This window comes from Sinocyclocheilus rhinocerous, unplaced genomic scaffold, assembly GCF_001515625.1.
Source record: "Sinocyclocheilus rhinocerous isolate Xijiao unplaced genomic scaffold, SAMN03320098_v1.1 scaffold1294, whole genome shotgun sequence".
Classification (NCBI taxonomy): domain Eukaryota; kingdom Metazoa; phylum Chordata; class Actinopteri; order Cypriniformes; family Cyprinidae; genus Sinocyclocheilus; species Sinocyclocheilus rhinocerous.
In genome coordinates, this window is record NW_015656157.1 from 395,457 (window position 1) to 410,477 (window position 15,021).

Sequence of the window (15,021 nt, forward strand, 5' to 3'; positions counted from 1 at the left end):
ACAAAAAAAAAAAAACACAAACATACCCCACCCCCCCCCCCCCCCAAAAAAAAAGAATATAAAAAAAGTAACAATGCAAATGAAACCAAAACAAAACCACACCAATTCCTGCCTCCCAAAAAATTAACAAAAAACTAAATACAAACAAAACAAAACCAAACCCACACCAATCCTGCACCCTAAAAAAAAAAACAAAAAAAAACAAAGCAAACCAAAACCAGACCAACGAAAACAAAACAAAACCTCAACAAAGCCAACCAAAACCAAACAACCTCCCACCAAAAACAACAACAAAAGCAAACAGAAAATGGAAATAAAACCATACAAAACTAACTAAATAAAAACAAATTTAATTAAATAAAAACTAAATAATATAATATACATAAATATATTTTAGTTAAATATACACATATTTATTGTTGGCTATTTTATTTGTTTTAGACCACAGGGTTCAGGTACAGTGGGTGGGTTTGAGGAATGGGTGAGCAGGTGGGATGCATCCATTTTTCCTTATCCCAGCATCCCATTCTCTTGCTGAACAATAACAACGAGCCTGTAGTTTGTGTATTGAAGATAACAGTTACAGCCACATTAAGGTAACAAATGACACTCCACTCAAACCATTTATTTTGTAAACAGACAAATGACCCAAGACGTGCAATAAGAGCACTCAGGTTCAGCGTTTTACAAGCGCTGTCCCCCTCAGTCATTGTTGCGCTGGTCATCAATCCAAAACATTTTACCCTCAATGACAAATAACAGCTGTTTGTAAGGCGTACCGACAAACAGCAGCGGAAGTAGCTCTGCAGACTGCTGGCGACATCCATTGCGTTGGATTTCTGAATCTGTGAAATATATTAGAATTTATATTATGAAATGATGTTAAAGTATACATTTTTATCAGTTAATGTGAAATGTATTTACAATATTCGCTGGATAAATAAAGATTCCATTTTAAGGTTATTTCTTGAGATAATATTCCATGATATTTATCAAGTGGATTATTTATTAAGAGGACTTACCGGTATATGAGCAGATGAAAGATCTCTCTGCATTTCTGTAGTGATCCTCTGACCTATGAGGAGAAGATCAGTCACACTCTGACGCATCCCATCCCGCAAAGAATCCACAACTGACCTCTAAAGAGAAAGAGAATGGTGTTGAATTTTTGATTCTGACTGGTTTTTAATGTCAAACCTACTATTGGGCTGTAAACGTCAGCTTGCAAAAGAAATATACCCACGTTGTCTATGATTTCTGAACCATGTTCAGTCAAATGAAGATCAGTCCCATTCACTGCCGCCAGCAAACCGATGGTTTTGAGAGCCACGTTCATACACTTGGCAACCTTCCTCTGGGCCTCTGTTACCATGGAGGAGATCTCCGAGTCACAGCCCTGAAAGACCAAAACACAGAAATACCAACACTCTTAGAAGGCTTTTACTGAAAATTCCAATGTTGATACTTAGCGCAACAAAATTCTTTAAAACGACTTCTGTTTTTTTAAATAATATATAATTGCATTTGTAAAATTGTAAAATACTTCCATAGGGGCAATTTAAACCAATATATAATCAGGTGAGAAATCAAATAAATTGATTATTAAAATGCCTAAATGTGCACAACAATTAAATAAATATTAATATATACAGCTGATTTACTTCATTTTACTGCTAGATATACACTCAATAATCAGTTTAAAGGTAAGTCAGTTAAATTAAAAAAATATTTGTAAATACAACCAATAATAATAATAATAAAATTAAAGAATTTATAATTATTATTATATTCTTTAAGTTTTTTATTATTTATATGTAAACAATGTATTGTTGTTGTTGTTGTTATTATTATTATTAAGTGTATTTATCAACATTTTGACATTTCATTATATATTTTTATTTGATTGGAACTGATTAAGTGGTTTAAATTTGACTTAATTGTATATCATAATATTTTTTTTAATTTTGTTTAATTTAAAGAAATATTCAGATATACAGGCAAATTTAAAACACTTAATCGGTTAAAAAAATATAAAAAAAATTAATGTAAAGTCAAAATGTTGGTAAATGTGACGTGACATGTGGCCAAGCATGGTGACCCATACTCGGAATTAGTGCTCTGCATTTAACCCATCCAAAGTGCACACACACAGCAGTGAACACACACACACCGTGAACACACACCCGGAGCAGTGGGCAGCCATTTTTGCTGCGGCGCCCGGGGAGCAGTTGGGGGTTCGGTGCCTTGCTCAAGGGCACCTCAGTCGTGGTATTGAAGGTGGGAGAGCGCTGTACATTCACTCCCCCCACCTACAATCCCTGCCGGTACGAGACTCGAACCCGCAACCTTTGGGTTACGAGTCCGACTCTCTAACCATTAGGCCACGACGAAAAATGCACTCAACATTATAATAGTCAAGTTTATTTGTACAGCGCTTTTCACGATACAAATCATTGCAAAGCAACTTTACAGCAAATTAAGTTTCTACAATATTTAGTGGTAGCTCATCAGTGGTGACTGTCAATTAATGTACATATGGCAGAAATGTACGGAAAAATCGTCTGAGAGGAAATCTGCAAATTCTTTTAGGAAATCTGTATATGGCCCTGGTGGTCTATACACAGTAGCCAGAGCAAGAGATACGATAGATTTCTTTTATAATAATAATACATTTAATATTTAATTAATCTAAATTAAAGAAATATTAACATTTATTAAAAGTCTAAACAGACAAATATATTATTACTATTCTATTAGTAATATTTTTTAATTTTTGTGCAAAACTGATAAATTGACAAAAATTGATAAAATGATTAAGACATTATTTTTGATGAGATGATTGCATTTTTATTTTTTCTATGGTCCCCCTACAGAGCTAAAAGCGTCACATAAATGCAACTGGCATTAACTGACTATGAACTATAATGAGCACCTGAATGAGTAACTGAAGGTAGCCTCCAATTTTCTTGACCTCAGTCTTGAGCTCCTCAGCTCTCAGAGACACTGAATCAGAGCTGGGCTTAATGCTGGAGACCCAGTGCATGGTAATGAACACGGCCCTTTCAACAGCAGACGTGGCCTTCACTAGATGAGTCTGGGCTTCAGTACTGCAGGCAAACACTGTTCACATACACACAAACAGAACGAAATGAGGCTCTTTGTGAGGGCTGTGATGACATAGGTCTTGTGCATTCATATTGAGCTGAATATTGACACTGATGAATGGCTTTGTTGATTTACGGTTGACTTACGGTTCTCCTGACTGTCATCGTCAAGGTGCTCGTAGAGGTCTGCGATGGACCTCACGGCACGGTGAACCGCCAGCAGATCTAGGGTCAGTTTGTCGGCCAAGCTTTCGCTCTCCTCAGCTGATTGGCAGGAGCGCAGACGAGCAACGGCAGAGCCAATCAGACCTTTGCAGATGGCTGGGAGGGCGGAGTCAGAGGTGCTGGAGTGCAGAGAGGGGGGCTTGTTCATCAGCCCTAAAAAGAATATCAAAAGTTATTTAATTTCCAGGGGGAAACAGTCATATTTAAGCAGGTTGAAAAAAATCAAACTAGTCTGTTATTCTAGTATTAATTATTATTTCAGTATTATTTATGTACTATTATAGTTTTAAATATTTTTCTCTTTTAATGTTGTAAGCGCCGCTAGCAGCCGCAGGACTCTCGTGAATAAGCTTGGCTCGCCTGCTGCATCTCTCCAACTGAAAATGAACTGAGCTCACAGTTGCCGCGTAAACTGTGCAGTACAGAAGATGGGGGACAAAAGGGCCGCCCAAACATTCAAAACCAATGAATTTTTTACTCATGAACAAAAAATGTAAAAATTTAGTCAATTCAACATTGTTTGGACCCCACTGCCTTTCACTGTATTGACAAAAAACACTGAACTTTTCTTAAAAAAATCTTATCTTATTTTGAAGAAAGTCATACAGGTTTGAAATGACATGACGGTGAGTAAATGATGACAGAAACGTAATATTTGAGTGAATTATCTCATCAAAACTACTAATCTAAATGATGCTAAACTCATTTAAGGAGTCGAAGAGCCAGATACAATATAAAGGGTACTTTACCAGTGGACTGTGAGGGAGCACAATGCAGGCTTTGAATGGGGTGCACTCGGATCTCATAGAGACGGCCAGAAATCCTTCTGCTCTTTAGCAAACTTCTACTCCTGAGCCACAAGAAACAGAAAAAAAGAGATCCAGATACTTTTGAACTTATATCTTGACTTGAACCATCATTATCAGTCAGATAACTCTGATCCTTTAAAGGGGTCATATGATGCGATTTCAATTTTTCCTTTCTCTTTGGAATGTTAAAAGCTCTTGGTGCATAAAGAAGATCTGTAAAGTTGCAAAGACTAAAGTCTCAAATCCAAAGAGATATTCTTTATAAAAGTTAAGAGTCAACCACGCCTACCTAAAAGGGCTCGTTCTAACACGCCCCTAAACACATTTCATTACACCAAATACACAAAATAAAGTTCTTTTTAACAACATCATATGACCCCTTTAACAGCCGGTTACATGATGAACAATTTGAGTTGAATATTGTTTACTGTTCATTCCAAGGACTGAAAGACATGAGAGGAAGTCAAGGGGTGAAAAGCAAAGGCATACCTATGAGCTGTGAGAGAAAGGACTTAAGAGTGGTAGAAGGGGTTTTGATTCCCCAATACTGAATTTAGCTGTAGTCACATGGTCATGTAGGCAATGAAAATGGGTTAAAAAATGCTGCAGGAATGTGTGTTTCCATAGGGCTTGGTTTATAAGGGGAAAAATATCATCATGGTGTAAGACAAGAACCAGTGTTGGGCACAAAGTATGCTTCTGTTCTTTCGTTCCTCAACACAGAAGTACAGAGAGCCGAAGAGCAGCATCATGGACTCCATGAGAAGACTAATAAATTCAAATACCTTCTGCGAGAGAAAGACGAGGTTGAGGAAGAGGCAGATAGGTCTGGTTCCCACTCATCATTAGGGTCGTAAAACACGTCATCATCTTTAGAGGCGCTCTCCCCCTACAGCCAATAAACATCAGACTTGATTTAGCCACCGGTTCTTTTCGATAATAATAACAGCAAGTGCCCACTTTTAATGGGTAATTACAAGGAAATAAACGGGCTTCAAATTGCCTCATATATTGTTGTGTTCAAACAACTAAGCCCTGCGTTAAATACTCAGCACTTTGTTCAAATCAAGTATGGCGCAAATTTCCAATTTCAAGTAAAAGCTACACAAAAATAAAATACAACAAAGCTAAACGCTACATATAATGAAATAAAAACAACCAAAACTTTCCAATGTCAATTGACTTGCTACACAAAACAAAAACACTAAACATCACAACACACACAAAAAAAAATATATATATATAAAAAAAAATTATAATAATAATTTTAAACACTAAATTAAATAAAAAACACAATGTTGAGTGAAATGCTGCACAAATAAAAAAACACAATAATAATATGGCTAAGCACTATATAAAACCAAAATCAAAACTTTCCGATGTCAAGGAAAAAAACACTAAACAAAACACTAAACAATAAAAAAAAACTAAATGAAACAAAACGTTAAGAGATGCTACACAAAAAAAAACACCAAATAAAACCCCACCAATAACTAAATAAAAAACCAACCCAAAACCAAAAATAGATTTTAAAAAAACAACAACAAACCAAAAACTTCTGTAGCTATGTAAAGCAGAGTTTTAAAGCTGCAAAAACAGAAACCAAATCAGTAAATGGTTGCATCTAGTTAGAGACAAAACCTGGATTAACACTGAAGAGGATATCATTGTCACTATATGATGTCAAAAGGTTAGGACACAGTGTAATGCTGTAACTAGTTTGCTACAAATGCCACTATGCAGCAGGTTTACAGCTATTCATTAGGTGAACATCTTTTATTTAAGCCACCTGCTCAAGCTCTCTCATGGCAGCCAAGTTGCTCTGGAACTTCTCCAGACTCCAGAAGGTGGAAATTCCTAGTTTGGTGTTCTGAACTTGGACCTGCAGTTGGGCGTCTTCACCCTCGCTCTCTTTATCAGTTGCCTCATGTCTGTCATGAAAACACAAATCCACGTCTGATTCCATCCAAAAACTTTCATGTTTAATAAAGGCAGAATTTACAAACTACTCGCTCATAAACTAATTGACTAAACTCACACTTTTCCAGTCATTAGTGATTGCTGGACAGGGATTTTACATTTATTTATAAATGCTGTATTCAGAAAGAGCAATTTGTAGCCAACTAACTGGAATTACTTTTCCATAATAACAGGGGAATTAAATTCGCTATAGAAATTTCTTACTTTATTGTTTATTAATTTAATAATTTATTTAAATGTACTTAATATTAAATTAATTGAATAAAATGTTTTCTAAATTTCCTAAAATTGTTCCTAAATTTGCATGAATTCTGATTCTGGTTAATACTGTAACAAAGACAATGTTCCTGGATCAACAAATCAGTTACACCTGCTAATCAACTTGTACCTGCTGAAGACTGTGTGTTTCCTGAGATTGGCACTGATTTTGTTTGCTTCTTCAATCATCAAAGACAGCTTCAAGGCATCCCACTGTGGGTAGACTGCAAACATTGAACAAAAATATGGTGAATAACACACCGTTAAGAACATTACTGATGGAAAACTCTTTTAAATTTAAAGTGTGCATGTACCCGTTTTAGTGGCCTGGACCATTTTTTGAGCACGTTTTCTCTCAATCTGAGCAAGATCTTCTGCAATCTTCCTCTTCTCTGCTTCAAGCGCCTCTACAATTTTAGCATGCCGGATATCATGATCGGCCAATGCCTATGGAACAAATCTGAATTAGTCACAAATTAAAAGATGATGAAGCCATCTTTTGTATAAATGTTGCTAAATAATATAAAAACTAACTAAATAAAATACCTATTACTAAAGTACATAAATAATATAACTAAGCTTAATAAATAATATAACTAAACTAGCTAATCTAAAAAAGAATATGTAATATAATTGAATAAATAAACTGAAAATATTCAGAATAAATATAACTAAAATTAAAGCTAACTAAACATAACTGAATAAATATTATAACTAAAACTAAATAAATAATATAACCAACTAGCTAAACACATGATTAAGACTAAGTAACTAACTGAATAACTAAAACTAAATAACTAAACTAAATAAATATTACAAATATAACTAGCTAAATTAACTAAATGAATAACTAAACTAACTAAACAAAATGGATAAATATAACGGACTAAATAAATATTATACATAAATCTAAATAAATAACATTTAAATACATTTTATGAATCACCATGGACCACAGTTTCAGCTAAAAATCAGTTTTACTGTTTTACTGAAGAAGAAAAAAAGTCCTAGCTGGCCTGAGGGTGAGTAAATTAAGTGAGTAATTTTCCTTTTTGGGTGAACTATCCCTTTAAGAAAAAAAAGAGCATAAATTTTGATTTGAACTGATCTTTCTGTACCTGTCTAGTAGCCTGGGCCTCCATCTGCAGACGTCTCTTATGGGTGTTGACTTCCTGCTCCAGCATAGACTTTGCTGTCTGCAGTTGCTCTATCTGACCGACGACCCTCTTTTTATCCAGCTCCTGGTCTCTCTTCCGTTCACTCTCCTCCTCCTGACGAAGCATTTGATTAGCTGGAGACCACAGGAGTCACACACACTACACACTGACACGTATGCGAACAGCTTACCAGCTCTCGCTCCAGAGCTTTGATCCTCTTCTCGTACTGACTCTTCTGCTCGCTCAGCTCTTTCTGTGCCATCTCTTTTGCCACCTGAATGCCCTGCATCATCTCCTCTTTGGCCTTCAACTGAGCTGCCTCGATCTCCGCTTCAAGTCTAGAGAAAAATTTAAATCAAAATCAAAAACGGACCTCTCCTCATATGTTTTAGCCTTCTTTATAAACATTTTATTTGATTTACAGCAGCCAATTTTACAATTCTTAAGCATTTTCTCCCATTAAACCAAGTCAAATGAGTTCCTGTAAATAAATTGGTGAATATTGGGCTTGTACTCACTGAGCTCTCTGGGCCGACAGCAGCTCGTTTTTAGCAAACTCAAAGTCCTTTTGACCATCTCCACTGTTCCAACAGGACGCACGCTTCCCGCTCTGAACCTCAGCGGGGTGGTTGAACCGAAAATAGTGATCTCCTCCAAGAATCACACGGTCTCCCTGAAATAGAGAAGCAAAACTGAATAAACAAATAACCAATTTCACGATTTATGTGGAGGTTCTCAGAACAGAGGGCATTTCAGATGTTTCGCTTCAGAACAGCGACAGGAACTCACGTGGTGGAGAACGGTGCACTCAGGCACAAGATGTCCATTCATGAAGGTCTTGGCATTTGCCATCGGTTTAATGCTGACGGTACCTTTCACACTAGAGATGACACTGAAAATGCAAGTAAAAACAATATGACATATTGGAAATATATTGATTGATATTACATTTTAATTGTTTGTGCACAGCTACTAAATAACATTTAGATTACTTTTGTCATCATGTAACGCTCGCTGAGTTAATATTGTAAGCACTAATAATTTACTGTAAAACACTGTAAAAATGTAATCTTCATGAACAGCAAATCTCAAAATGAATGTCCATTTTTCATACTGTACATTCTAATGTTGTGATGCCCAAATTAACTAGCATTTAAAATGTTTGTTTAAGTGTTTTATTCTTAATTTACTTAGACCAAATAGTTTTGTTTGTGATTCTTTTGTTTTTTTTAACATCAGCCAATTATCCGTTATCTGTCATAACATAAAAAGACATTTCCTGTATGTCAGTAAATACATAAGCATTTTTTAGGGTGATTTTATGCCATTTTTGAAGATTAAAAATCTAATTTCTCATTCATTGTAATCGTACGGAAAAGAGCGACCAGCACATTCTTCAAAATATCTTCTTTCGTGTCCCTTTGAACAGCATTATTTATATACTATTATTAGTATTTATTAATATTTTAAATGAGGTTTTATATTAATTAGTTTTATATTTTGAGTTTTCTTTTTTATTTTAGTTTATGTTTAAGTAATTTTACACGAGTCTTATTTTCAGTTTTTAAGTTTAGGTATTTCATCTAATATATTGTTTTTTTATTTTATTTCAATTACTGATTTTAATAGCTTTAGTTGAAGGGATAGTTCACCCAAAAGGCAAATTCTGTCATCATTTACTGTCATTCCCAGATTGTATGAATTTCTTTGTACTACTGAACACAAAGGAAGATATTTTGAAGTATGTTGGTAACCAAACAGGTGACGGTAGCCATTGACTTCCATTATATGGGGAAAAAATACTATAGAAGTCAATGGCTACCGTCACCTGTTTGGTTACCAACATACTTCAAACTATCTTCTTTTGTGTTCAGTAGTACATAGAAATTCATACAGGTTTGGAACAATATGAGAGTGAGTAAATAATGACAGAATTGGCATTTTTGGGTGAACTGTTCCTTTAAATGTACAAGTCCAATCATTTTGAACATGAAATGCCTCCTTTAATCAAATCAAAAATGAAGTGAATGATGGAGTGGTAGTAGACTTGGGATGTGACCCGTCTCACCAGTGCTCATCAGCGATGAGAGCTCCAGACAGCTGGATGTCGTGGGCCGACTCAGACTTGAGCTTGCCGACCTTGGTCTCGCCCTCTTTAATCATGTACAGCAGCATCTCTGACAGCTGCGGATCCTCATTCAGGTTCACAAGGTTAGGCAGCCGATTGTCAACTTTAAAGGTGACGCCAGCGCGCTATAGGGGGAATTTAATTTACAGTGTACTCACAAATTATCCAAGGAATGACATAAACCGAAATAAGAAGTGAAAAGGTTTAAAGTATGTATTTCGTGTGAACACATAATCGTTGTCATACAAATCTGAAAGCAAGCAGTTGCGGCAAGCAAGCCACCCATCTAAATCAGATGAAGAAAAACGTTCACAAAAGACCCCGACTGTAAGTACATTAACATTATTAGTCTTAACTCTTAAATAACGCCTTTCATATTTCAAGTTTTTCCTACATTTTCCCGAGAAGTCTCCGGTGTAAAGGTATAACGGAAGTACAGATACACTGCTTTGCGGGAAAGCGGAAGTTAGCTGACGTCACTGTGAAAAGGGCCTATTGAGTCTGAGACCCCTGTAGAGAACACCAATCACTGAGGACGTCCCATTAGTGAATATCCTGCCCTCTAGAGGAGAGGTGCGGTGCAGTGTTTCTTATAACACACACCCTTCTTGACGGTTATGCCAGCTGACGGAGCATAAACATGGACAGACAGAATAAAGAGCTGTAACAGTTACTGACCGCGGATCAGTTTGGCATTGGTGTCCTCGTTGACTTTGGCTATGTTAATGATCATACGGGCCTGCTGGGCGTAGCGTAACGTGCTCAGGCTCTCATCCATGTTACTGGCCGCAGGGCTCAGGGTGGCGATCATGGCCGTCTTGGAGTTTCCACCAAGGCTTTCCTTGAGTAACCTGAACACAAGAGGGAGCTGAAGCACTTCTGCTGCTTTTGTCAGCAATAAATCTGGCATGTTATGACATAGATAATTTACAAATAAATGGTATTTTTGTGCACAATTCATTAGTGCCCATTTATTTTCACAATCTTTTATTAGAATGTTTAGTTCTTCTTTCTTTTTTTTCAGTTTATACATTAGAAAATTATCATTTAATTTTTTTTTATAATTTTGCTGCAAATTTATTTTCCACTTTTGCAGAGTAAACGAAGGCCACACTGGTGTGATATTAAATTGTATTATTATCATTATATAATAATGTAACTACATTAAATAATATGATTCTAATACTTTGATTACTATTATTATTATTATAAAAATGATTTTTTTATTATTTTCTTTTTATTTATTTATTTTTTTGTGTGTGTAATTTTCTGCACTTCTAAAAAATTTTTCCAACTTTTGCCAAGTACACAAAGGCCACATTGGTGCGATAAAATGCATATAAATATGTAAAATATATAAAAATGACAATGTTCATTAATGACAATGATAATTTAAAACATTTTGAATTATTATATTTATGCCATTAATATAAACATTATTATTATTATTATTATATCAAAGATTTTTTTTTCCCTTGATGAAATACTTAGGAGAAAAAAAACTGGGACAAAGGAAAAAAACATTACATTTTGTTTTCAATTACCTTTCTAGGTACAGAAAATAAAATAATAAAAATGACAATGTATGCATTTTTTATTATTATATTTATGAAATTAATAAACATTATTATTATTATTATTATTATATCAAAGATAAAAAAAATTCCCTTGATGAAATACTTTAAAAAAAAAAAACTGGGACAAAGGGAAAAAACATTACATTTTCTTTTCAATTACCTTTCTAGGTATGAAAAATAAAATAAAATAAAATAAAATAAATCTCACTGAAATTCCATGACATCAGGGCCATGGAAATGCATTACACTGCTGAAGCTGTGACTGCTGTTTTGTTTTGTGTAATACAAAATAACAAAACTGCAGTGAAATATAAAAATAAATCAATACAAATTCATAAGCAAAAGCTTCTCACCATGTGAGCACTGACTCTCTGTACGGGATGAAGACTTTCTTTCTGGTCTGAGCCTGTTCTGAGAGTGATGAGATCACCTTTCCCAGCGTGAGCAGAGACTTGTTGATACTCGCTCCCTCCTGGGAAAAATAAATAAATTCACATTACAAATATGTCAGATTTAAGATTTCATGATGCATTGCAGTATTTAGTAAAGTATTGTAATCCAATTCACCCCCATTTAAAATGTACAAAACAGTAAGCAGCGGAATGCACTGTGGGTAATCGTGACACAGAGTAAACAGAGCTACTGGATGCTGGATTACCCTGAGCCGGTCTCCACTGGTCTGGGCTGAAGTACAGCGCTCACTTCCAGCCAAATCCACCAGGTTTATCCGGCTGGTGATGCAGTGATCGTGCTCCTCTTCCTCCACAAACTCTGTCTGTGCACATGAAAACATCATCATATGACTACCACAAACACATCACTAAATTATTAATTTGTTGGCTGAAGTAAAAGTAGCATTTCATTGGAAATAAATCTGAGGGTCGTACTTTAGTTTGCATCATGACCAGAGTGAAAACAGAGTGTGATCTGGAGCTTTTATCGTTCATGCCGGTGGCGGCTGTGGCTCTTTGTTTGTTGCCGAGTTCAAGCCAAGTCTGTGAAGATGGGGGAGGGAAAATTGTATTAATGGTATGAACAAAAATAATATATGATCCATGTATAAAGTGAACAGATCCTTTAAATTACCTTAATATCAGCATAAGATGTGACTACATTCCTGAAAGAGAGCATAGAGATTAGTGACAGCGGCACAAAACAAAACAAAGAACAAAATAAATAAAAATAAAATAAATTACAACACAGCAAAACAGTCAAAAGAAAAACACAATGAAATAAAAACAAAACAAAAAAATAATATAAGACGAAATAAAACAAAAACTCAATAAAACACAACAAAATAACAAAACCAAAAATCTAAATAAAATAACATTTCATGAAATAACAAAAACTAAATAAAATAAAACCACAACAACAAAAACCACAATCAAAAAACAAAAACAAAAAACCATAAAAAAATAAAAACACAACATAACATAAAATAAACAACAAAACAAAATGTAAAAACACAAGATAAAATAACAAAACAACAAAAACACACACAAAAAAACTACACAACAAACAACAACAAAAAAACACAACTAAACTAAAAAAACTAAACAAAACAAGAACAAAAAAAGTTTCCATGGCCATAGTAATCCTGGTATTTAAATGAAATGTTTGCTTACGTGGACAGGTCTGCAACATAAGGCCCATAGACAGGATGCTCTCTGACACGCAGCTGGAAAAGACATGAAAAGGACTGAATAGCTGAACAGATCAATAAGGAAGACAAAGAAACTACAAGACATTTGTAGTATTTAAAGGGGTGGTTGATTGCGATTTCACTTTTGTAACGTTAGTTAGTGTGTAATGTTGCTGTTTGAGCATAAACAATATCTGCAAAGTTACGAAGCTAAAAAGTTCAATGCAAACGGAGAAATTGTCTTTTAAAATTCTGGCAGTTTAATGCCTACAAAAACGGCTGGTAGGGACTACGAGTTACTTCCCGGGTTCGTGACATCACAAACCCAGATAAACCCCGCCCTCGGGAAAAGGCAGCAAAGGGGGCGAGGCCATGCTGCGCTGCTTTAGAGAAGAGGAAGAGAAAACTAGAGGTGCACGTAAAAATCTATTCATATATGAATCAGATGAGGGGCGGGACGATTAGACGCGTACTAGAGGCGGTTTAGCCAATCACAACACACTGGGCTAGCTAACCAATCAGAGCCCAACACCTATTTCTGAGGGAGGTGCTTCATAAAAGCAGGAAATGATCAGCGCGTTCTCAGAGAAGGGACAGAGCGGTGTGGAATAAAGGTAAATTATGTGAAAAATAATGGTAAATAACGTTTTTTTAAAAACTAAGCATTAACACATGTTAGACTGCACCCCATAAACACAATCAAGCCTAGAAAAAAAAACTGTGAACCACCCCTTTAATGTGTTTTATTGAGTTAATGCACTTACAGGCATTTTCTTCTGGTTTTGCTCGTCCTTTGCCACCAGCAAATCGTGGATTTTCTCATTGTACACCTCAAAATAGCTCATCTCCAGATGGCAGGAGATCTTTAATAGAAAATAAATGTCAATCATAAATATATCATAAATAAATTCAATCATAAATTGTAAATAAATAATCATCAAATGGGACAGCAACCTCTTTGTTTTCAGTTCTAGACAATCTCGAGAAAAGTTCCTTGCAGAATCTGGGAATAACGCCAGCCTCTTCACCAAAACCCATCATACTAGAAAGCATCCAAAACGTCACTTTAAAAATATTGATCAGGGCTGCGTTTCTCAAAAGCATCGTAAGCCCGAGTAGATCGTAGATCCATTGCCACCAATGGTCTCTACGATCAACTTAGCTTATGGTGCTTTTGAGAAACGCAGCCCTGAATGGTTATTACTGTTAATACTGTAAGTACTGTTAATTAACTGTAAAAAAAAATACAATAAAATAAATAATGCAGTTTCGAAGAGAATCATCACTTACGTGTAGGACTTTCCAGAACCCGTTTGGCCGTATGCAAAAAGACACGTGTTAAATCCTTCAAATGCTCTTTCAAGCAAGGGCCGAGCCAGTTTTTCATAAACCACCTGCTGACTGGCAAAGCTTGCATCCGATTCATTAATAGAGCAAAAAGAGAAGTCAAAGGTAAATGTGTAGCTTTGTTTAGTATCTGGATGTTGCACAACAGTTTTGTGGTCGTTCATGAAGATGACTTGACGGGCTTTCTCGTTCTTCTCCCTACAAACACAAATAAAAAGCAAAAATTTTAGTACAAGTGGCACTGTGCACAATAAGATTAAACCATAACTATACTAATTAGATATTATATATAAAAATAATATTATAAATGTTATAAAATTATTATTATATTATATTATTATAATAATTAATATTATTACATAATATTACCATTCACCTCAAGCGGTCAAACTAAATATATATATATATATACACTAAAACACTAAATAAATATGTAAATAAATAAACAAATAACTATTTTTCAGTAGTCAATAGAAAATAGAGTATATTAAATTTAATATATCAGAAAGGGTAACAGGGTTGACTGATTAATGCATAACTCAGTAGGCGTTAGAGAGTTTAGGACCACTGTTGGTTTGTAATTAGTGATAGTTTATTTATTTCCAAAATAATATTTCCCAAAAAATTAGAAAAAAAATATTTGTTTGATATTTTTCTTTAAAATAAATTAAATAAAAGGGTCAAACAATTAAAGCTAACGAATGCTGTCAAAATTACAATGTGCATAAAAATTATGGAAAAAAAAGTGATTATTATTTAGGATGCTTGTCTTCCACCTTGCCACAATTTTATGA

The 15,021-nt window shown here is 34.9% G+C and overlaps 1 protein-coding gene across 1 annotated transcript in view; it reads right to left on the bottom strand.

Moving 5' to 3' along the window:
* Positions 1-15,021, bottom strand: part of LOC107719633 (kinesin-like protein KIF14) — an 18,611-nt gene that overhangs the window by 1,356 nt on the left and 2,234 nt on the right. Inside the window, exons 2-26 of the mRNA XM_016527118.1 lie at positions 14,171-14,425; positions 13,835-13,922; positions 13,645-13,743; positions 12,864-12,916; positions 12,325-12,355; positions 12,126-12,233; positions 11,897-12,013; positions 11,592-11,710; positions 10,340-10,512; positions 10,192-10,250; positions 9,602-9,786; positions 8,323-8,425; positions 8,052-8,206; positions 7,724-7,871; positions 7,495-7,647; positions 6,691-6,823; positions 6,507-6,600; positions 5,928-6,069; positions 4,924-5,027; positions 4,079-4,179; positions 3,252-3,482; positions 2,933-3,120; positions 1,244-1,396; positions 1,023-1,139; positions 780-845 (exon numbers count right to left, since the gene is read on the bottom strand). Of these exons, the coding sequence (XP_016382604.1) occupies positions 780-845; positions 1,023-1,139; positions 1,244-1,396; positions 2,933-3,120; positions 3,252-3,482; positions 4,079-4,179; positions 4,924-5,027; positions 5,928-6,069; positions 6,507-6,600; positions 6,691-6,823; positions 7,495-7,647; positions 7,724-7,871; positions 8,052-8,206; positions 8,323-8,425; positions 9,602-9,786; positions 10,192-10,250; positions 10,340-10,512; positions 11,592-11,710; positions 11,897-12,013; positions 12,126-12,233; positions 12,325-12,355; positions 12,864-12,916; positions 13,645-13,743; positions 13,835-13,922; positions 14,171-14,425 (3,175 nt within the window). The remainder of the gene's footprint in view (positions 1-779; positions 846-1,022; positions 1,140-1,243; positions 1,397-2,932; positions 3,121-3,251; positions 3,483-4,078; positions 4,180-4,923; positions 5,028-5,927; positions 6,070-6,506; positions 6,601-6,690; positions 6,824-7,494; positions 7,648-7,723; positions 7,872-8,051; positions 8,207-8,322; positions 8,426-9,601; positions 9,787-10,191; positions 10,251-10,339; positions 10,513-11,591; positions 11,711-11,896; positions 12,014-12,125; positions 12,234-12,324; positions 12,356-12,863; positions 12,917-13,644; positions 13,744-13,834; positions 13,923-14,170; positions 14,426-15,021) is intronic.